The sequence below is a fragment of the Ammospiza nelsoni genome, chromosome 8 (assembly GCF_027579445.1).
Source record: "Ammospiza nelsoni isolate bAmmNel1 chromosome 8, bAmmNel1.pri, whole genome shotgun sequence".
Taxonomy (NCBI): domain Eukaryota; kingdom Metazoa; phylum Chordata; class Aves; order Passeriformes; family Passerellidae; genus Ammospiza; species Ammospiza nelsoni.
The window spans coordinates 11,397,851-11,422,092 of record NC_080640.1 but is presented as its reverse complement, the minus strand read 5'-3'; the positions used below and the strand labels follow the sequence as shown (position 1 = coordinate 11,422,092).

Sequence of the window (24,242 nt, the reverse complement as noted above, 5' to 3'; positions counted from 1 at the left end):
AGCACAGCTACCAACAATACAAGGAATGATAAGGCAAAAGCAAAGAGAACATTGAGTAAATGTAAAAAGCCTTTTAAAGAGCTCCTGTACAAGGTTATCCAGGCAGTGTACACTGCATTTGTAAGCTACTGTGTATTTAAAAAATTAATGAAAGATATAATTATAGCAGCATTAGCAATGATCATTTCTAAAATGACTCTGTCATGAAACTGTAAGCATTTCAGAATTGATTTCCATGTTTCTAATAGTTTTCTGCAAATTAATGATATCCAGCCCTGGCAATAAAAGCCTTGCCTTGTTTCTCCAAAGAAAAGATTGGGAAGCATTTTCTGTTTTCTTAGCAATGATTTCACTGTCAGCTATGCATAGAGCCAGTTGAGAAGATGCTGTCCTATTAGCTAAGATTTTATGTGGAATTGTAACTCAGAGGAATAGAACAAAATCTATGCAGTCTAAAGCCAGTAAATTACCATTCTGAGTCTTAGGTTGGAGAACCTTTTTAAAATTGAGCTTAGTCAGAAAACTGACTCCATTTAAATACCATCTGGGCTCTTGTATTTATTGCTTCTCAAGGACTTCCCCATCAGACTACTTACATGGAAGAATCAAAATATACCTTCTTTGTTGGCTTTTCAAAGCTGGACCTTGAAAATCCAGCTCTCTTGTTTTCTATGCTTGCAACAAGCAATTAAGAGCTTTCAGTTAGACCATGGTAGGGAAAGTTATTGAAGCAAAATTTCTAGTATTTATACTATATTTCCTTTCTCCCTGTATTATCTTGATAGTTTAGCTATGTTTATTAAAAAAAAAATCCACCTCCCTTATTTAGGGACCAAAGTAAATGGGAAATGAAGGCACATGGGAATCAGATAAGTTGAATGATCTTCAAAGTGATGTGAGCACTCACCGGTTGAGTAGGGAAAAATAAGGCCCCACCAATCTCTTTTTGCATCTCTTTCCTTGGAACTTCTTTTGTTTCTTTGCTCTTGATATAGAAACCAATATGTAGGAACTGGAACATTTAGTGCCAAACACTTATTGGTATCTGGACACTATGAGTTTTAAAATGTTGTAGCTCTTTGCTCTCTGCCCAAGCCTCTATTGGACCTGGCTACTTCAAAACAGATATGATGGGAGAGGTCCTGTGCATGCATCTTGGCCACTATGGAAAAACATCCAGTGATGTCATTCATAAAACTGAGGAAGTGGAGCTCAGCTGCAACACCTGTTTTTGTTCAGCTGGGATTTGTGCCCTGTTATTGCTTGTTTAGCTCTTTTTAACCTTCACAAACAATGAAGACTTTCATCACTTTCCAAGAAAAGCTGCTTGATAGAACCTTGGAACCCCACAGATCACATAGCACTGTCCTCCATTCCTTGTACTTGCTTATAGAAACTGATAGAAGTTTCAAATGCACAACAAATTCATCTTGAGCTGTCACACGACGCTTGTGGCATTGGCCAATGACGCCATGCTGTTGGTGGCATTTGGCTTTGGTGAGCAGGGTGCAGGTGCTTGGTGGCTTCTCTGCTGCTCTTATCTCAGAAGTCTCTTCCACTGTGACTGATTAGCCTTAAAAAGTTTTTTATTAGAAGGGAGAGGGTGGTTAGAGAAGTTACTACTTTAGGAATCAGCTGACCCAGAACCATCTCTGCAGTGCAGAGGAAAACCTCTCTCTGTTAACACTCCTCTAATTCCATTTAGTGTAGTATTGTTTCCATCTAAATTTATAGCAATTATACACAAAGATCTTCTTTGAAATCATTTAATTAAAGAGTATCTGATGTTCTGTGCTTTTGGAATGCCAATATGTTGCCTTCCTCTTGGAAAATCTTGGGGTTTTTTCATTGATTTTCATGGCAGAAGAAATTGTTTAAAAGCTTTTAAAAATAGATTTAAAAATCAAGTAATTCTGGTGCATTTTTGTAAACCACAAAGAAACCGTTTGCCCTCCTGATGGACAGTTAGCTAAAGGACAATCTGAGGAGAAAGATTTTCATTTTAGATGCATTGATTTGCAAAGCGTTGGATTTCTCCAGCCTTGTCTTCTTCTGGGTTTATGCCAGTGTTTATCTTTGGTCATGTTTCTTTTGCTGTGTTTCCATGTAATAAACACAAAATCCTATACTGGTGTAAATCTGCTGGACTAAAAGATTTCTGCTCGCTGCATTGCTGATTTGCAGGGACTGATGTTTCAGTCATGCAGCACAAACAAGGTTGTATGTGCTGAGAGCACATGGGACACACCCAGTGCCAAGGAAAAGTGGGGAGGGGAACTGCAGTTAGAACTCCTATTGAGTACAGTTCTGGAGGCTTTCTGCATCCCCTGACCATGCTCCTTCCCATTCCTCCCTTCTCCCTCCTGCTCCCAGTGCTCTGGCACCCCATACTGCTTTGGTTTCTGTGGGTTTCTCTTGGTCCAGGGTGTGCCTTCTGTGCTGAGGAACAGGAATTGCAGCTTCTCCTGTAGCATGGCCTGAATGCCATGGTGCTTCCTATCATGGATACCCTGCAATTCTTACCCTACAGTAAGAATGGTTCTGGACAGCCAGCAACAATCTACCTAATAAATTCATTTTACCAGACGAGTCCTTCCCCACTTGCTCGCTCCTAACCTGAGCTGCTTGTTCATGACAGCACCCAGGTTCTCCTTGTATTGTGTCCTTCCTGCTTGTCAGCTTAGTGGAGCTCCTTTGTGAGGCAGAACTTGGATACAGACAGGTGTCCACAGCAAACCCACCATTTCCTACCCTCAGATACTGCCCAGCCACCATTGTCTCCCTGATCCCCATGAGCTGAGACTGGTCTCCAGGGGAGAGCATGATTGATTCCTGGGTGGTTGTTGTTTCATGGAGAGCAGCAAAATGAAGAGCAATTTTGGTGCAGACTAGAGAGGGAGTGAGTGGAGAGCAAAGCCAACAACTCAGTATGATTACAGTGTAAACCAAGATCAGCTAGAATAAATAATGGCAGCACACTGGGGACACAGCAGGATCTGAATTACAGTCAGTGTGGGGAAGTCTTGTTTTCTGCTTCTCTTTTGATTTCATAGGAAAATTTGTAAATCTTGCCTTTCTTCCTCTTTCTTTGTTAGTCTGGAATAATCAGAAGAAAACTTTTAATCACATAAGTGGCTTGGGTAAAAACGTAGATTAGTGAAAGACTTGGAATAATAAAAAAATAACATGTACTGTCCTCTAAAGATTGCAATAAGTGTGATTAGACTTGGGTTCCATTTTGCTGGATGCTAGGGTCAGGGGAAGATCTTCCTACACAGGCTGTGTACCAGTGCCAGGAAAAGGCTAAACACTCCTGGGATGTTGTAAGAACAGGAAAATATTATTCATGACTGAATACCATTTTCTGGCATTAAGCTCCAACACTGTGTATTGGTTTCTGCAGCTGAGATTCATGAGTTGTTATTTGCTGAATGGAAGTATGAGTCTGGCTGACTCTTTCTTTTCTTTTGTCTCCCCTGCTCAGAGTTTTTGGGCACTTCAGCCTCCGTTCTGAGTGGCAGCTGGTCAAGGTGGATTACAAATCTCTCTTCAGCCGCAGGTGTACCAAGGATGACTACCAGACCTGGCACCTGCACAACCAGGTATCCCCACTCTCCAGGGGGACATTGGTGGGGTTCCTTTTCCCCTGCTCTGTGTTTCCAAGTGAGAATGCAGTTGTTCTTTACATCAAAGCATATGGATTTTTTTTTTTTGCATCCCTTGAAAAATGTGCATGAATAAACATGGGGCCAGGCATCTATGGGCAAGCTCAGGAGATTACCTTCTATTTTTAGGAATATAATCCATTGCACTAGCTGGATCTTTTTGGCCTCAATGCTTAGGGCAGTGTAAAATGACACCTTATGATTGAATTGTAGATGACACTGAATTCTTTGTAGCTCTGTCACTGACTCATGAAAATAATTTTGTTTCAGTTTGCGTCTTATTTCCCCTACTCAAAAATGAAAATAAAAACATTTATTCATCCTGCAGGTCCTGCAGGTATCTGTAAAACTCTTGAATATCTGTAAAACCCTTGAATCTGAAAAGCTCTTGAATAAAAGACACCAGAGAAAACCACATTATTTCTTCCTACTCAAGGATGCATGCTTTGTTTTTCATACACTGGCTTATTGTCATGCTGGATATATTTAGGTCCTGAAGGAACTATAACTGAGAGGTCAATAACCTCTGCAGATTACTTATGGGTTACTGACTACCAGTATGATGTCCCACAGCCTGCAGGGTAACATAACTAGAGCCAAAACCATTGGCACTGTGACAGTCCTGAATGAAGTCCATGAATGAGAAATGAACATTAATTTGGCAAGGATAAGATAATTGAAGTCATAGAATTGAATAAATGAAAATCATTTTAATGAAAGAAAAGGGAAGACGTGTAACCACGCAGCAATCTTGGGAATCACTGTTAATAGGGAAGAGAAGTATTTCAATTAGGTCTTTTTTCTTACTTCTATGCAAACTAAATACTTCTGCAAAATAGAAAATTCTGTTTATAGCAACTCACCTAGATGTCAAATGTTTGTTTTAGATTAGCTACTCCCAGTAGTGTTCTTGGAAACCTTTGCATTCAAAAAGCCCAGTGAAACACACATCAAAATCGACTTTATCTGACATATGGAAGAAACCCTGGCCTATACCCCCATTGTCTTTTCAGGATAATTCGTAGGACTAGATATTGGTGGACGCCCTCTGAAAGGTGACATAAGTGGGTGTGATGGCTTGGGCATCCGGCATTTTGGGCACATTGTCATTGGCATCCCAGCTCAGTGCTGGGCACACTGTGCTCATGAGTCCTCCCAAGGAGACTTTTGATTTTGCAAAGAAACAAAAGAGCAGGACTGTAACTCCCCACCCTCCCAGAGATAAATGCTTGTTTTCATTGCCTTTTGTGTCTTTTGAAAAAGTGCTTCATCCACTACAACTGTGTTTCTCCTCTTGTTCCTTGGCCAATGAAGGGGGAGCCTTGTGTCATGGGGGAGAGGAAGATCTATAAAAAGCGCAAGCCTGGAGCCCAGTGTTCCCTAGGTCAGGACTATTCCCAAACTGTGGTGTCTGAGCCATGTGTCTGTGGCCAAGGAGACTTTGAGTGGTGAGTATGTGACTCTGGGGACTTGTGCAGGGGCTGTGTTTTTGTCCTGAAACACTACCCAGACAGAAAGCCTTGCAGAAGAAGTGAGTCTCATGCAGCTTTATAGCTGTGATCACACGATATAGCAGAAATGTGACCCCCAAACCTGCTGAGTGAAGGAGGCTTCCCCTTCCTCTGCAGGAAATATTTGTTCATTTCCATGAGAAATCCAAGTCTGGAATTTAAAAGCAAAATAATTGCAAGTACTGGTGGACATTTTATGTCTGTCATTCCAGAATAGTGACAGCCAGGACTTTTCTGGTTTAAAATATATTCCTTTCAGAAGAGGGAGGGTATTTCTCTCCCAAGGTCATTGACTTCCTAGGGGGCAAGCCAGCAAAACATGCACATTTTTATCATTATTCCTTTGAATAGCTGTGAACAGTTTATTGCTTCTTAACAATGTTTTATTGAGAAATTTCTGAAAGGGCTTCTGTGACATGACTGTACAGCCCACCCTTGTCAGATATAACTACTTGTTTTGCATAAATATTGGTGTTTCTAACTTAATGGGACCATAATTTTCAAATTGCTTTAAGGTCACTTTGAAAGCAGCTTAAAAATAAAGCAGGGGAGAAATGAGACACTGCTTGCAATTGCTTGACAGTCAGAGATGGGAGATGGGAAAATGCATGTCAGGATCTCTGCCCAAGGAATTCCTACCTGGCACCCGTGATAGGCAATATTTCTATGATTTAAGACTGTCAATGTCTGTCACGTTTCAGCTTAAATGATCAGAATGTCATTTAAATGGAATTCAAAATGCCCTGAAAGCTGATCAGCTGGGAAAACATTTTAATCTTTATAGTAGGTTACTCAGCATCAGTGTCTGACTGGTATTGGTGTTATTCCTGAACACTTCACCTACCTTCAAATGCTTTCTGAAGAGGTGTGAGGCATGAGATCTGTACATTTATTTGGAGTTAGGCTCACAGTTCTCTTGACATGAACATAGTAAAATGCAGCAAAATTAAGAAAAGTATTGACTAGAGTATTTTCTTTAATGTTGTAGTAGTTTGTCTTTAAGAGTGAGTTGGGGATTTAGAACAGAAATTTTAATCTGATCTGGAGGGTATTTAATTTGTTCCTCATGTCAAGATTACATCTGAGACTCCATATCTTTACTCATGAGATCTTTCCCCTTTGTTCTCATGATGGGAACTTGCAGGATGACCTGCCTTGCTTTGCAGTATCTGCCCTTGGCATTGGCATAGGCCCCTGGGGTGAATCCAGCACCATTCTCCACAGATGCTAATGAATTTGTTTGGTTTTGGTTTTTTTCCCTTACACTGTCTTTTCCTCACCTGCTTTATATTTTCGCAGGGAAGTTTGTCTTTTCCAAGCTGTAAGTGAAAAGCTGTGGCAGCTAAATGGGCCCTAAATGCTGCCTTGAAAAGGGTCTGCATCAGAATGCACCTTTTCAATCACATGACAGATTCCTTGCAAGCATTCAGTATCATTTTTGATTAACTTTCCCCCTAATATGAGAGGGTATTGCTGTTAAACTTGTCAGTCCTGCAGAGGAAATGCAATTAGAGGACAACAAGCTGGCTTTCGTTTCGGAGCCTGCACTGCCAACAGAATTGTTAACTAGCTTCCAGTTGCAAAATTGTTACAGCCAGTGATGGAGAATCAGAAGAAACTTTATGGTGAATTTTGATGCTACTCAGCAGGGCTGACTGGAACAATGTGTGAGACAGTCCATTTGAGGAAAATACTGGCAGTGCTGCAAGTGCGGCACTGAACTTGGTCATTTTAAAAGTGATTTTTCAGAGAGGAAGGGTGATCTTGTGCTCTGATTTGTGATTTCTAAAGGATGAAACACTTGCTTACTCAGTTGCAAGATACAGGGTATTCCAGAATATATTCTAGATTCATCTGCCTCCCTTGGGATGTCAGTATGAGAAGGGGAGATGCTGACAAGTGCCTTTTCTCTGCTCACTGAGAGGTGACAGGATGGGTGAAAGGACCGCTCCTACTTTCACTTGATGCTCTTTCAAGGAAAAACTCTTTCCCTTTCAAGGAAAAATGTCCACTCAGCCTCCTCTGCCTGGGCTCCCGGTTGCCAGTTCTTGAAAGCCCTGACTGCTCTGTGCCTTGGGTTGAACTGGGCAGGTCCTGTGGGTGTCAGGGAAAGGAGGAGGGCCAGCAGCCAGGACTGTGTGAGTGCAGTGACCAGCAAATGCTGCCAGATGGGCCCTCTGCTTCCTCAGAAAGAAGGTTTGGAGCTGGTTCTGGGTTTGGAGCACCCCGTGCCACTTGCTGTGATGACACCTGCCTTTAAGGGCTCTGGGGATAGGACAAAAAGCTGCAGGAGCCCTTCAGCACACACTGTGGGGGCTGTGCTCCCTCCCATTTGGTCACAGTGCCCTTGCCCCTGTCTGCCTCATGGCTGCAGAGCTGTTCCCTGCAGTTAGATAAAAGGCTGATCTAAAATTCAGGGGCATAAATCATGATTATGCCCCAGTTCAACAAATCCATATGAGTCAGGATCAGGGGTGACTCCTGCCAACCCTTGCAGTCATTTCCAGAAGCAAATTCTGGCCTTTCTCTAACAGAGAGAATGGCAGAAGGAGCTCATAAGTGATATTAAACTGCTCACTGAGCCTTCTTTTCCCTCCTTCTGCTTCTTTATTTACTCTGTCAAGATAGGTTTCCTGAGAAAGACAGCACAGCAGCTGGACTTGATTATTTCCTTAACTTATGCAAACCCTGGGGCTTGTGAGAGGGAAGGTGGGCAGCATGTGAGGTTTTAATATACATTTACCAGAAGTTAATGAACAAGCACAGAACCTTGAGGGCACACAGCAATGTTGTCTTTAATTTTATTAAATATTTATGCAGCTCTTTTCTTCTTTGGGGCAAAGTACAGCTTCTCCTGAATATTTTTAATTACAAAGTCCCTGCCAGGCATTTTTGACTGTGCAGGTCGGACCCACTGAGAATGATTAAATTGAATGTTGAGAGAAAGAGCATTAGGGAATCTCCAAGCCATTTAAAGTAGCTCACAGAATTTTTGCCCTCCAAAAAAGAACAGTAGCAGCCTGGGCCATTGGGGACATAGCACAATTTTGTCTCACCAAAGCTCTTCCTAGAGAATTTCTGTTGGCAGTTCAGGCTCTGAACAGGGGAAGGATAAAACTCAGAGTGTCCTAAAGGGTACAGAATTCTTTCAAGACAGTGCCTTCTGTAGTGTCTGTGTTTTCACAGAGATTTAGCATGTTGGCATTTGTTAACTTGCTGCAGGCAAAAATCCAGAATCTCTTTTTATTTGTCCTTTGAATCCAGCCTGTCAATAAAGACTACACATTGAAACCTGATCCAGACCCTATTAAAACTTATGGAAAGCTTTGGATTAATCCTATTTCTTCATCATTGTATTGGCACACAAAGGCAGCTGTAAAAAGAAGTTTTGGATGTGGTTGTGTACAATTCCATTCTTAGGTGGTCCAAGGAAGAATCAATACCCTGGATTGCCTTCCCTGTGGGACACAATACCATGTAATCTTTAGACTACAAAGCTGGTTGTGTTTTAGTTTAGTGTTGGAAAAACATCAGCTGGTTTTTTTCCCCTCAAGTCACAGCTTAGCCAGGGAGTCCATTAACATACATAAATATACATACTGTGGCTAGTTGCTCAGGAAGTGGTCCTAGTGTTTTATATTCCTAGCCATTGTTGTGAAAAAGTGACATTAGATCTTAGAATTAGCCTGGTTCATTCTAAAAGCAAAGGCTGCAAAAAACAAACAAACCAAAAGAACCCAAAAAGTGACATTTAAGTCAGAGATTGATAGAAATAGAAACAAACAATACAATACTCTTTCTGAATCTCTGTCATGTTTTGTTGCCAAATGAAGCACAAGTCCTGCAGTGCTCTGCAAGTTTGGTAGTTCTGCTGCTGTGGGGATCAAATGCCCTCAGTGAATTGTGTTCCTGCATCTCATACCAGTCCAGCGCTTTGTCTCTGGATGAGCCCAATCCGTGATGTTGTGCCATCCCAGCAGAGAACCACCAACACACACCTGCTCTGGGGACATCACCTAAAACTCTGGGCTAACTCTAGTGGAGGCTACAGTGGTGGATTCATGACTTCTCTCCACAGTGACTATGGATATGAGAGGCACAGCAACAACCAGTGCATCCCAGCCTTCTGGTTCAGCCCATCCTCCCTGTCCAAGGATTGCAACGTTGGACAGAACTACTGGAACAGCACTGGGTAAGTGCATCTTGCAATCTGTCTGGTTTTGGTGACTGCAGCAGACAAGAGAACCTGGATAGTTCTTTTTTTCTCTGCATCCCATTATGGTCTTTTTCAGTCTTATCCACGAGGTGGTGTTTGCAACAGCATCTGTATGGAAAATTGCCTTGTTTCTCAGAGAGGGGGAGAAGCACGTTAGCATAAGTGACACATAGATATTGCATTGCTATCAAGTGATGTGTGATCCCTGGAGCCTAGACTTGGAGCTCCCCTTTGTTGCAAAATTAAAACACAAATCAAAAAGGTCTGCCTGAGAGACAGCTGAACATTTAAAAGGACAGGTTTGAGGTATTTCACATTGTATTTTATTGAACCTCTTACTATCTTACTGCTTCTATTTATATCAGCTTCTAGGAAGGCTCAAATGAGCAATTTTTAGTCTCTTTTATGTTTTCTTCCTCTGCCATTTTCACTTTGTACATACAATGCCTTGCATTTCAGACAAGCTTCATGAGCTGGTTTCTCCTGGTCTAACCCAGAACAGATGGCAAGTGTTGGTTTATTATGGCAGCATCAATTTGCAAATGTTCTACTATCACTCAGGAAATGCTGTGAGACTTGAGTTTTGCTGTTTAGCCAACATCTTCCAAGAAGAGCCAGGAGAAAAACCCATACCTCAAATCATTTTAAAACTGAACTGCTCAAAGCTCTTGACATATTTTTTCAAGTGCCCTCTAGCCCAATAGAGGCAGACAAGACCTAATAAATGGTATCATTAAAAAGCTGGGATGCAGGATGCACTCCTGCAGGCTTTGGGTTGGAGGAATTCTCTGCCTTTTAGTAAGGCAGAGTAATTCACCTCCACAATGTGTCTCTTCTCAGTGATGCTGCTGAGAATCTCTGGAGAAGGTTCAACTGTGATTGGTTTGGCTTTCTCCTACTTAACAAAACATTAAATTTCTTTGAGCCTTCCTTTCAGTGAGGGGATCGTGCAGGTAGTTAACCTTTGAAAAAACCATGCATTAATGTGGAGGGACAAAACAAAAACAGAACAAAGGAACTTTTCCACCACTGTCTGAGCCCAATGTCCTTTGTTCCTGTTCCCCAGGTACCGCAGGATTGTGTCTAACAACTGCACAGATGGCTTGAGAGAGAAGTACATGGCCAAGATGGAGAAATGCCCTGGAAAAGCACCTCGGGGATTGCACATCCTCACCTCTGATGGGAAGCTGGTCATGGAGCAGGGGCACAACGCCACCTTCATCATCCTCATGGAAGAGGTGTGTTAGTGAACCTTTCTCTGTGTGGCAGGACTGGCATTCTTTTCCTTTGCTTTTCAAGCTGCTGAGAGGAAAATAGTAATCAAGGGGGAATCATGAAATGGTGAATGGTCCTGAGATTTACGAGACTTAAGGAATTCAAGAGAATTGAAGGCTGTAGTGACACATACAAGCAGGTCATATTGGTTCACACCAAAGGTGTTTGCTTATCTTGTCTATCAGTGATGATAATTCTGAAGAAAGATAGATGTGGTCAAAAAATTTATTTCCCCACTCACTTCTTGCTGCCTCCAGTAAACTGCAGTTTATGGAGTTTATGAGACAGAAGTGGTGTTTCTGTGATCCAAAATTCTGTATCTGGATGCGAAGCTTTAACTTCAGCTTTTCTGGGAAAGGTTAAGAACAGTAGGGAACATGTTCTCATGGGGAGCAATGAGGGACATTGTTATTTTGCAGTAGGAATTGATTCTCCTCAAAGCAGCTCTAGCCCCAGCCCTTATCTATTGTAGTTATCTATTGGAACAGTTCCCTCTGTAGCCAGCAGTAGCATAAGTGACACCAGGCCATGCTGCTGCCAAAAGCATCAAAAAGTTGAGGCTCTTCTGGCCAGGGACTGAGGTGGTGCTGGTTTTTGTCACATTTTCTGCCCTGTGTATGTTATTTTGGAGCAGTACCTGGAGACAGCTGAGGCAGACCACCCACACACAGACACATTCTCACACTAGATTAAATTCTCATATAGTAGCTAAGTATTTCAGTGGGACCACACTAATCTGACAGGGCCTCTTTACTACTTCCTCAGGGGTTCCTGCATGCTCTGCTTTTATACAAGAGGGATTTCTTGTCTGCTTGCTGCTTCTTTTCTATTCTGCAGACTTGACATGGTTAGACAATTTGTGTAGACACTATGAGTGGGAGTTCAGAAAAGAACAGATATAATCTAAAAATTAGGAGTCAACTAGTAATTTATTAAGGAACTCAAGCAGAACTGCTGCATATGAAGAATGATAAACAGATGGGGAATAAGGCAGCAGTCAAGGTAGCTGAAGAGTGGAATCTTTGCAAGGATTTAGAGATTGAAGAGGCAGCTGAATAAATATGTGAAGGTGTTCACTCTTATGTCTGTTGTTGAGAAATAATGGTAGTTAGAAAAACATTTCATTGAAACAACCTTTTTTGGTTTTTTCTAAAGGAAGAGGCTCTTTGGAATATGTCTCTGTAGATGAACTGTTTATTCCACAGGAAGTTGTGTGTTGAGTTTGTTTCATAAAATAATAGAATTTCAAGAAGAAAAGAAAAGGAACACTGAGATTTTGGACAAAGCTATTCCAGTCTTTTAGTGTGAACCTGAGAAGAATTGTGACCAAGGATTTCTTTATGACTTGGAAGAAATAATTTCTGTAGAGGTCTTAATTATTACTTACCTTGCTGCCATACAGATTCATTCCTAGCTTTCTCCACCTTTTCTGGTCAGTCTCTTTACTGGTGGTAGTTTAGCACATATGTTTACACTTCCCTTCTGAGCCAGAGAGCAGCCTGACCAGCCCTCCTGTGGGTACATCTGTGTGGTGTCCATTCAGCTGTGTCAGACTCACCCTGATCAGCCAGCAGCCCTTTCCTGCCTTCTAGTGCACACCCTCAATATATGGAGGTGACTGATCTTTAGAGGTATTCAGTGGTAAATGAAGACTTCATAATAGTTAATCAAAACCGTAATTTCTCAGGATTTATAGAATTAACTTCAATAGGATTCTTTACAATGATTTTCACAATACGTGTGTGGCGATGACTACAGACAAATAAATGCAGAATGACTGATGGTTTTTCTGTGTTTTCAGAAATATGGGGCTGGACTGAGATTTGGACTGTATACATGCAAGGGAACATGAGGAGATAACATTTTTAGACTTTTTAAATCTGAGTTTGATTTTGATCACAAAGAAATACTAGACTGCCAAATAGCTGTTGTGGAGTTGTGTTCTTGACCACATCTGTTCACTGATTTCCATACTCAGAGCCAATCTTGGTGACAGCCTTGTTCCCTTTCCGTTATTTATGGGGCTTAAAGCAAAAAAACATGCCTCTTGAATATAAATGGATAGCAATGATTTCTATTTCCTTTTAAAATGCCTTCATTTCCCTTCTATTTCCATTTATATTTATAAACTCCAGAATATCTGTCATCTCTGTGTGGGACTAACATGCTTGGTTTAGTATTTTATATACTGGATACAGAGGTATGGAAAGGAGAAAGAAAACATGATTAGTGTGATGGGCAGCCTTTACAATGAAGACCCAGCTCATAATTGGGTGAAAAGATCATCTGCCACTGTTTAGTCATGACAAATCTGTTCCCGCTTCTCTGCGTGAAACGGTCTCATTTCAGATAGAATCATATTGGAGAGGCAAGAAAGAAATAGAAAAGAGAATTGCCAGGCAAGGGAGATGAGCTGCCATGGTTGGTGAAAGAGATTTCAGCCTGGGGTCATCAGTGATGAATCCAGCCCAGATCAAATTTTTATCCTCTGTTCAGTATCTTCCATATGAGATGGACTTGGGGTCTTAGTGCATTCCCTTGAGAAGTGGTTTTGAAAGGTTTAACAAGCTGTGGGAGCCTTTCTATCAAATAACTGAATACCTCAAGAGGGTAATTTTGCTCCTGCTAGAGACTTTTTTAGAGTGACTTTAAAAACTCTCTGTCTAAAGCATGTTATTGACTACTCAATATAATAGGTACGTTTTAGTGTCACCACCATTTTAGTCCTTTCTGATTGCTCTTTGGTTTATACTGAAGTTTTAATGTCCAAGTGGGGCAGAGGTGAAAACAGTGCCCTGATCAAGTCAATAGCCAAAACTCCCCTGGCTCCCTGGCAGGGGAATAATGGAGCAAGGAGGAAGAGAGAGCTAACATATATAATCAAATACCCATATTTCAAAAACTACATGCAATAATCCTGACTATATGAGTGTCTGAAGAGCCCAAGTATATACTCAAAGTAAATTGACATCTGAAAAATACCCTTCCTGCACTCTGATTCTTCATGCAGGTATAGTCTATGAGGAGGATAAATTCAGTGGGGGCTGCTAAGGTCCTGATTTTCTACACATGGGACCTGCTTCATTGTGGTCTGGCTTCTTGTATGTTCTCCCTGTGCATTTACAGCTATAATGGGGTTTATGAGACAACTGTAAAATATTTCTGTATTTCCCATTAAAAAAGGTAAATTTAAGAGCAGAGATTTTAATTTTCGTTTTTAAACTTTCAGATCACATCCTCAATATATGTAGGGATTGACTTCAGCCCTTCAGGGCTCGGAATATCTCCAAAATATAGTGATATCTTCTTCACCCCCAGTGAATACAGTGCAGATCTTTGATGAAAGGAAATTACTTGGCACAACACATCTTATATATATGCAGAAAGCTAAAACTACAGAGATTTAATCTGAGTTGTAGTTTTATTTCAGTTTAGTGAAATCACTGCAGTGGGCTTTAGCTTTGTTGAAATTAGCCTTTTTTTTGTGTTACGTTAGTCAGCTGGGGCAAGTATAAAATAAGGCTCCAAGAAACTGAAATAACAGACACTTCTACAGTTCAACTACAGTGATTTAAAGCATGATTTAAACTAAAATAGTGCAACTTCTGTCCCCAGACAATAGCTGTGGTGCTGGAATTTCTTGTCTGTTTTTCCCTCCTTCATTTAATAACTGTCATTGACAGTAGTCCTAGAAGAGATTTTCTCATCATCTGCTTCATTCTCCTGTGTATCCAGGCCCTGTCTCTGTGTTGACTGACATTAGACAAAAAAAATCTGTCAGTCCTCAACATGGGACTCAACCTGCATAAATTCAGCCATCCTGAAGCTTCATGTCTAGCTGAAACTGGTCTTGTAAACGCTGTAAAATCAGGGGAGGATATTTGCAAGAGATGATTCATGTCACCTGTTTTAGCTGCCTTAGGATGAGGTGTTGGTGTTTTGCTGTCTGTGTCTGGCCACCTTGGGGAATGACAGAACAAAGCTCGGCTTTTTTTGAGAGGTTACTCCTTTGTATCTGTGCAAGTGGGATGGAGGGCAATATAAATCCTTTTATATCAGTCCAGTTTCCTACTCCAGCCTTCTCTGTTGTAGGGTGATCTCCAAAGGACAAACATCCAGCTTGATTTTGGAGATGGCATTGCAGTGTCCTATGCCAATTTCAGCCCCGTGGAGGACGGCATCCGGCACGTGTACAAGAGTGCTGGAATCTTCCAGGTGACGGCGTTTGCAGAGAACAGCCTGGGCTCAGACACTGCTGTCCTGTTCCTGCACGTGGTCTGTGAGTACTTCCACCTGCCAGATTCCTTGGGCCAAACTCTGACCTCGCTCAAAGTCCCTGCAGCTTCAATGGAGCCCAAGAATAGATGCAAACCCACAGACCCAAGTGTGCAGCTCATGCTCTTCCAAAGGCTTGGGCTTCTAGGCACTCCTCTAACTTGTTAAATCGCTTTTATTGAATGAAGGGAAAGGGAAGGATTTTTTTAAAACAAGTATATTTGCAGTTCTGAGAGTTATGGAGAAAAGTTTGAAAATGTCTGTTGGGTTTTCTGAAAGGCTCGGAGACCAAGCAGCATATGAAACACAGTCTAGATATCTATTTTCAATACATGTCTCATTCCAAGAGGATTAGACTAAACTACTAAATTTTGAGTCACTTATTCAGAATTTCAGCATTTACAGTGCTAATTTAATGAAAGAGAAGCATTATGCTGAGTGTGCTTCCTGAGATATGAATGTACTGAGGACTAATGTGCTGCTCTTCACATTTCATGTGTTTGACACGCATCCCTGATGTTTCTGTCCTGTTTGGTAGATCAATGCAATTTCTCTCGAGCTGACACATGAGAAAACTCAAATACAGAGCTCTGAGTTAACTTCCCAAAGCCACAGGAGAGAGCAGAGAGTGTGGAATGTAGGATGAGACCAAAAAGAGCCCAGTTCTTTGATCTACTCTTAGACTATTAAATCTTCTGTGTTCAGCTGCACCCCATCAATTTTGCCCCTAATGGTGATCATAGCCTTGTCTGCCTCCCCTCTTTACCTGTCAGAATGTCTTACATCCTGCCTTTTGCTTGAGCTTTTCTGCTGAAAGGAAGCACATTAGAAATTTCCAAAACTCAAGAACTTTTTCTCCATTTTAATTTCCAGCTCCCTGTAGGAAGGAATAAATGTTCCTTGAAGCTTTTATTATGCTCATAATTCCCTCAAAGTCAATCATGGGTGCACTTAACAACCTGTTATTAGAGCATTAACTGTTTTTTCCTTCACCTTGGGCCATTAGCTGACAAAAGTGATGGTTACCTGGTAATAACAACCAGATTTGTATGGGTTATCTGATTTTTCTCAAAGGAACTACTTTTTCATGGTGAGGATTTTAAAGCACAGTGCAACAAGGAACAATTCTTTGGCCTGCTTTTGCTGCTCCACCCTTTTTTACATCAACCTTTCAGATCTCTCCTTTGACTTTTATGGCATTCTTAGGTAGCCAATTTATTATCATTATCTCTGGGGAAATATTTTGCAAGGATTTACATTCATGATAATGCTGAAATAAAATGACACCTCAGTACTAAATTTTAATATATTTGGAAGTACTGGTCAATGTATGAGGTTTGACCTTGAAGTCCAAAAGTACAGAAAAATATGCCTGAGAATCATTCTTACTACACAATCACTCTGGTACTAGGATCCTGTGCTAAAAAAAAAAAAGAGGAAAAGGCTCCTTGGCCTCAAGCAACATTAATTTTCTACCCTGCAGCCAGTTATTAGCATTTATTAGCAGCCAGTTAACTTTTCAGCTTTCTGGAATCTGCTGACAAGCAGCTTAACTAGAAATTTAAAAGAAGCAAAGATATTAGTGCTTTTCTTCTTACACGCACTGTCACAAAATATTTAGGGGAATCTGCTGTTCTTGCAAACTCAAAGTACTTCCTGCAGTCAGAGTTCAGGAGTCACTTGCTGATCGAGATCTCTTGGGAAAGAGGGGGAAAAAAAAGATCAAATTTTAAGGTGCCAAAAGCAAGAATAAGGTCCTTTTGTGCTTGGAGCTCTATGTTCCAGTGGTAGAAGAACAGGTCTTGCTTTCCACAATCTTTGTAATTCAAGTAGATGGAGAACTGATTAATGTCCCCATTTTGTGCTGAGAGGTAACACAAGAGGATTGTCTCAGTTAAAATCACCAAATTTCCTGCTTCCCAGAATGAATGTCTAACAAAAAAAGAAAAGATTATGACTTTTCTTATTTTGTCCTTTCCATCTCACAGGGATAGTCTGTCAATTTGCTGTGTTTTAAAGGTACTGCCCAGACAGTAACACTGTCTGATGGGCAGCAGTTATCAGCTGAAATTCAGCACCAGCGAAACCAAATGATAAACAAGAAGAAACACAATGGAGATAGTAGAAGCTTTAAACAAACTACCAAACAAAACCTCAGTGTTTTTTACACATGTTGTTTTTTCTAGAGAGGATCTGCCTTCTGAATTCAGGGCTTCATGCCCTGGATTTATTCTGGGCATTTGCATTTATTAGATGCAACTTTGCATTGGTACTTTGTTATTTTTTAAGTCTTTCAGAATCAAGTGCTTCTGACAGTTACATGCTTTGTTATGCCAATGCACACATCTTTCAAGTGGTTCCTGATGTTTTTCTTTCAGTTTCAGGGGCAACTGACTCCCCAAAGACTTCCTAAGGTCAGGCCTATATCGAAAAGATACCAAGGATTTCCAAAATCATAAGTTTTTATTTTGGAGACCTTTTAAAAAAACTGTTTGGGGTATTTAATCAAGTTATAAATGACTCTTATATAACCAGATTTAAGCCATTTTGGCTAAAATGATTTTCCCACAAATCTTAGTAGCTCAGTGGCTATATTTTCAAGAAAAAACCTTCTTTCTCATTTGTGTCCTATCCCTTTCTTGTGTCCTACCCTTTTGGCTTTCAATAGCAATTTCACTGCATAATACAAAACCAGTTCATTGTTTTTCTACAAAATGCATTTAAAAAATTCTTCTAAACATAGTGCTGCCGCTCTCTGAAAATTAGCACTATGGAAAATGTGCATAATAGCAGGGGGAAAAGTGTTTTTAAATCTGATTGTCTTTTTCTGTTTTCATTGACTGCTGAAATTCTCTTTTATTTCTAAAATATAAATAGACTGTCACTAGACTGTCACTGCTGACATAGGACTTTTGATTTATTTAAAGGAAAGATCCTTGCTGTTCACGACTGTGCAGGGAGGATTTAACTCAAAGCCTTTAATAATGAACTCTCTTCCCACAGGTCCAGTGGAGCACGTCCATCTGAGTGTTCCCTTTGTTGCCATCAGAAATAAGGATGTCAACATTACTGCAGTAGTTTGGCCCAGCCAGGCAGGCACACTTACCTACTTCTGGTGGTTTGGCAACAGCACCAAGGTACACCCTTTGGTTCATTTTTTCTTCCTGAGCTTGTCACAACAGTCAGGGAACTCTCTCAGCCATAATAAAAACTTCTTGCCTTTCTCTGTTTTGTGTTTTAGTTTTTAACTTGGCTGAAGAGGGTTGTCATTATCTGAACTTCAACCTTTGTGAATTTGTTTCCTTCTGTGTTGTGTTGTTCTTAGGAGCCATTACTTTCTCCATCTGGTTGTTATCAGCCCTACTGGGATGTGAAGACCACTGTTATTACCAGCATTCACTTGCAACTTAACTGAACTATATGTGGAATAATGCTGGCTTTCAACACAGTGTTTAAAAACTGCTGGTGTTCACATAACCAGGGGGTTTCCATTATGTGCCAGTGTGCAGTACATAATGCTGGATTCCAACACAGTACTTTGAAGCACTTGGTGTTCAGATAAACAGCTGTATCTAGAATTTCAAGCTGAAGAGTCTGGCTATGTTAGAGAGGGGGATGAGACTTCTTTGTAGTGAATTTTCAAATGATGTGTATTGTCACTGTATGTATTATAATGAGCTTTTTCAGCAATAGTTAAAATAAGTGAAAATACAGGTTAGCATCATGCTTTCAAATGGAGAGAGCAGAATTGCCTATTAGCTACAGTTTTTATTGTAGACTTTAGCAGTGAGAAAGGCAATGTTCTCCATTCTTACAGTTGTGAAATGTACAGCTGTTAATTTCACAGTGTAGTTTCTGCTGTTATTTACAAAAGCAGTTTAAGTCATGTCACTGTCTACATTTGCAATTGAAGGTGTGCAGTGAGGTGAGATTGCAGCAGAAAGAAACGGGGATTTTACATAAAATATGGAACTTGAGATAAAAAATAGGCACACAAGTGACGCAGACATTTTTTCATAGAAATCCTTTCTTTGGGACTTGTTCATCTTCTGGGAAGCTGAGGCCCCAGAAAGAGAATGTAAACAATGATTATCAGCTGCTGTGGAATGCAATAGGATGCACCTGTGATTGGTTCATGTTCCATGTGTACAATTAAGGGCCAATCACAGGGCAAGCTCTCTGGAACACAGTGACAGAGAACTCTCTTGTTTTTAGATTCTGTTCTATTCTATTCTTAGCTTAGCAGCCTCAGCAACTTCTCTCTGTATTCTTTTTAGTATAGTCATAATGTATTATATATCATATATCAATAAATCCAGCCTTCTGATCATCAAACAAGATTCTCGTCCTTCTCTCACCTGAAGACCTCATCAGGCCTCTGTAATACACAAGTATTTTGTTTTCTCTTTGAAAAGCTGCTTAGTTTTAACCTCTTACCCTAGCTGCCAACAATGTCATAGAGGCAAAATAAAAACAGTAAGCGCTGCTTCTACTGGGATTCTACATCCAGTTAGGAAGCTCACTGTAAGAACTCGCTGATTTTTGTGGAAGCAGAGTTGAGGCAGTGGAAGAACTCAGGAGCAAAAGCCATTTACTGTAACTTGGCAAGTTGCTGTGCCCTAGCTGAACTATGGCAACCACCCACATATGCACATCCAGTCCATTGCAAGTACCAGGTAATTCCACATAGTTTATACTGCATTGAAATACAGGCATGCACAATCATGTCACAGTTCAGCTATGTTTGGCTCAGTGCTCAAACTGAGCCAAACACACAGAGAACCATTAAAGTACATGAAAGATAATTTAGGTATTGATAACTTGATCATCTGCTTAAGCCCTCCGGCGTAGAGTTTTCCTGCCATTGTTTTTGTCCTTACTATAGAAGTTTATGGTGAACAGGGCCTTAAAAAAGGTTTTTTGAAATAGAAAGCAATCTAGAAAAGGTAATGCAAAGCAGTGGTGTTTGCTGAAGATTTCCATGCAGTTCTCACAGTGCTTGCTTCCGGGTTGGAAATACAAACTGTTTCATCTTCTAAGTTTAAATCTCAGACCCATAGGCAGTAGAGTACAAGCAGATGTGGATGTGTTTGGGACGGTGCTTTGGACATAGCTGAACATGGAGCTGATCCTTTGACACCTTGGCATGATTGTACTCATTGCTGAAATATGGAAGAGTAAACATGGTGCCACTTACCTGTGTCCAAATCTCAGACCCAGAGCACTGTTCAGTCTTTGCAAGCATTATCTCCAGCTACCTCATGGAATGTACTGCAACTCTGACGGAAGTATGGCAAGGGACATAGACATAACTGTTTCAGCCACCTTTTTTCAGAACAGCAGTCTGTATCACATCAAAATTCCTCCTGGGATGTTTAATGTACATGTCAGGTCCTTCTCTGTGCCCACTCATGAGTAAACTATGGTGTTCTGTATAGAGGTGAAAGATGGGGACACTGAATTAAAGGATGAGGTGTGTAATAGTGTGACTGGTATTATTAGATGATATGTTTTATATCCATGCTGAGGGATTGCAACTTCTTTTCCTGTTCAGCCTGTAGCCATCCCAGGCAGAACCAGATGTGTCTGTGTCACTGTGCAGTCTCACTCTCTGTGTTGGGGCACAGGAGAATGTTGTCTTAGGCACAAATGACCTGGCTGAGACTCCTCTACTGCTCTCCCCACCCTGCTGAAACTCCTGTACTAAATTTCTACTGTACTGATTTTTGCAGTATGCCCAAAGGCCAATTTGCCTGGATTAACACAGGTCCAGTTTAATAGATGTATCCAGCTGTCTAATAGGTTTGAGCAAATGAACCTTAAACTACTTGATTTAATTTAGAGTTAGTTTCCAGGTCTTGGTTCTTGAATTAAAATTAAGGAGTTGGCTGAATGTTAAAACTCCATGATGGAGGTGAAATCATCCATGATAATGGAATGTCCAGCATACACATATACAAAAAGAAAAAAATGTAATTTTAAAGGCCAGACTGCATCCTCTTATCTGCATTTGCACAGAACTACAACCTGTAACCTCCAGGAGGATTGCTGATATCCCTGCAGTTTGATAGAGGCCCATTCAGCTTCTCCAGGGTCTGTGTATATCTCAGTAAATGTTAGCTAGGCCTGCAGGGCTGGCACAAGCTGGTGCCCTTGGACTGTGTGTGCCATGTGATAAGACTTTTTGTTTTTTACTGCTTTTTTGTTTTTTACATGGATGAGGGGGTCTAAGGAAGGTGGTGTTCTAGAGAGAGAGAGAAATGTGTTTGCCAGTCTGGCCTGTGCAGGTAGAAATTTTGATTTGACTATGAAAATGGTTTTGTGACCACTGTTGTGAAGTGCAGTCAGGCTGGCAGCATGATGAGATAACTGTGAGAGCTGGAAGGTGAAATTTGGAAGTTTTCCTTTGAAAACCAACTAGAAGCGTAGTGAAAGGACAACAGCAATGGTATAATGGCTTAATCTGTGCTCTTAGACCTCTGTGTGCTTTTGCAATGGAGATTAGTATCACTGTTTCCATTTTTGTTGTTTCTCTAAATAAGGAGTTATTTCTGTAGACCAGCTGTCAGATCAGTGGCACTGTGAAGGCTGGACCTTTGATTTTCACTTGTGGTGGGTTGACCCTGTTTAGACACCAGCTGCCCACTAAAGCCACTCTATCACTCCCCTCCTCACATGGGCAGGATACATAAAATATGACAAAATCAGGTCACAGTAATGACAGAGAAACACCACTAATTACTTTTAAAAAACAAAACAGCCTTGACTTTATGATATTAGTGCAATTTATTATCAATCAAATCAGAGTAGGATAATGAGAAATTAATCCAAATCTTAAAATACCTTCCCACATCTCTCCTTTTTCCACAGGCTCAATTTCACTCCTGAATTCTCTGCCTCCTCCTTTGCCAGCAGTGCAGGGAGACAGAAAAAGGGGGCTGTGATCAGTTAATCTCATGTTGTCTCTTCTAATGCTTCCTCAGGGGGAAGAGGCCTCCCACTCTTCCCCTGCTTACAGGAGGGAATCCCTCCCATGGGAGACAGTTTTCCATTGATTTTTTCAAAGTGGGCCCTTCCCATGGGCTGCTCCAGGGTGGATCCCTTGCTCAGCCACATACAGTCAGCATTGGCAGCAGGAATTATGCCATGCTTTCAGCCTGGTTAGCATAGCTTGCCAGCTTGTCGCTGCAGCTTGCTCACAGACTCACAGCATGGACAGCGCAATGCTGGATGTCCTCACTCTGACCTGAGCAGTGTTGCTCTGTGAGAGATGAATGGATTTGTGCTCATAAAAGCAAAGACTGGCCCTGAATCTGAACAATATGGATTGTTTGAAGAAGCATCTGCATCTTTGGTTTATTTTCAATTTGAGGTTGGGTTTTGTACAGCAGATCTAGCAGCTGAGCCGGCTGTGTGTGTACAGTGCTGCATTCTACTGCACTCATTCTGCAACTGCTGACTGTATTCTGCTGAGGAGTCCATACAATGCAGTTCAATAGAAGAATATTTCAGGAAACATTTACTGAAATGAGAGAAACCTCTGCCTGTGGGACACTGCTCATAGGATGGTGTTTGGGCCTTAGCAGGATATGCAAACTGGCAGCACCACACCTGTATCAAGGAGCAGGGCCAGTGTTGCCTGGTTGATAAATCAGGTGCATGTTGTGATCCTGAGTTAATCTCACCCTGATTTTGTCCTTTGTGTTTGCCTCCTCCAGCCCCTCATCACCCTGGAGAGCAGCATCTCGTACACGTTCACTGTGGAGGGGATGAACACGGTCACCGTGCAGGTTGCTGGGGGCAGCAGCCTCATCCAGGACACCAAGGAGATCGCAGTGCACGGTACCTCAGCCTTCTGCAATCACACCTCAGGGGGAAAAGGGCAGACTGTCATTGCTGATCCAGAATGAGCTCCAGGAACTTGATAATGCTTGGAGGAACCTCTGATGACAGAGTAGCTCAGATGTGTCATGATGACAAAATCAGAAGTAAATAGAATGGGGCAGCTAACCAAAATTATAACCTCAGCATTAATAGGGTAGCTGGTGTCTCCTGTGCCTGTTGATCTGTTTGTACACCCAGACAGGGAACTACCAGAAATAAAAAACACTTGAACCAGGCTGCCTTCCTTCATCTTCCCAGCTGTGGAAAGAAATAGTCACAGCACATGATTAGGGTGATCTAAATGCAACTGGTGTCTCTATCTATATGTACAAATGACAGGGGTCAGGAGGGCTCTGGAGAAGAGGACAGAAATGACTCTGTTGTTGGTATCACGGCCCATCTTTCCTCTCATAGCTGGAGGTCTGAGTGTGCCCTCTGGACTTGCCCATGGGTATTGTTATATTCTTTCCATATCTGCATGTCACGGGCTTCAAAAAGCACCCTTTGGCAGACAGCAGAGCTTACCCTGTTTGGGGCTTGATAAATCCTGGATGAAAGGGCTCTCTCAGCAGCTTTGACCAGGACTTCTAGAGCAATTTCCACCTTGGCCCAGTCTTTGTTTTCCTTATCCAGTTTTTGGCATCCAGCATTTGAGAACAAGCTTTTGTTTGGACTTCAAGTTTTATTGAGAAACCTGGGTTTCAAATAACTGGGCTACTTTGAAGCTCAGCACTGTGTAGTTGCTCTGTGTGTGTCTTATTTCAGTAATTAAATACAAATAAATGCCCCACTGTATACTCAGATTTAACAGCAGCTAAGTTGATATTTATTGATTGTCTGGCCATGAAATTCAATAGTCTTTAATAATTTGTTAATGTGATTTAGTAATAATTTGACTTGCTGTTATCAAATATCAGGAACCTTCTACTCCATAATTTTGAGCACTGTAAAATGCAGTGTTTACTTCTTGGAAATGTCCATCCTTTCACTAGTTTCTGGAATAAACCTGAATCAAATATGTTTGAGAGTGATACCCACAGGTGATCTTGATCTTTAGCCCCAGTAGGTCCCACAGAGAGCTCCTCACTCTGTTTTTAAACACCTTGGAAGAAATTTTGCCATTCTGTTTAGAAGATCCAGAGTTTTGGGTTCTATTACAAAACAATTAACCCACTTGGATCCAGTCCAAATAGTCCTATCCAGTGCTGTGCTGCAGACTGACCTGGTCTAAGGAAGGAATCCTTCCAGCCCTTCAGTCTGGTGATGAGTTAAAGTCTGAATACATAAACAAGTGATGCCTTTAGCAAACATGTCCTCTGATAAACTTGTATCCTCATCTGTGTCCCTAGTCAAGTGATTATGGGTCCAGGCCATAATCTAGGCTCTGGTGTTATCAGTGGAGGAGATTTATTCAGG

General features: G+C 41.3%; 1 protein-coding gene across 2 annotated transcripts in view; it reads left to right on the top strand.

Moving 5' to 3' along the window:
- The window catches only part of SORCS3 (sortilin related VPS10 domain containing receptor 3), a 262,549-nt gene that overhangs the window by 225,923 nt on the left and 12,384 nt on the right, over positions 1–24,242 (top strand). For both annotated transcript variants that reach the window (XM_059476918.1, XM_059476919.1), the window contains 7 exons: positions 3,485–3,602; positions 4,980–5,113; positions 9,255–9,368; positions 10,459–10,630; positions 14,760–14,946; positions 17,946–18,079; positions 22,661–22,784. In XM_059476918.1, the coding sequence (XP_059332901.1) occupies positions 3,485–3,602; positions 4,980–5,113; positions 9,255–9,368; positions 10,459–10,630; positions 14,760–14,946; positions 17,946–18,079; positions 22,661–22,784 (983 nt within the window). The remainder of the gene's footprint in view (positions 1–3,484; positions 3,603–4,979; positions 5,114–9,254; positions 9,369–10,458; positions 10,631–14,759; positions 14,947–17,945; positions 18,080–22,660; positions 22,785–24,242) is intronic.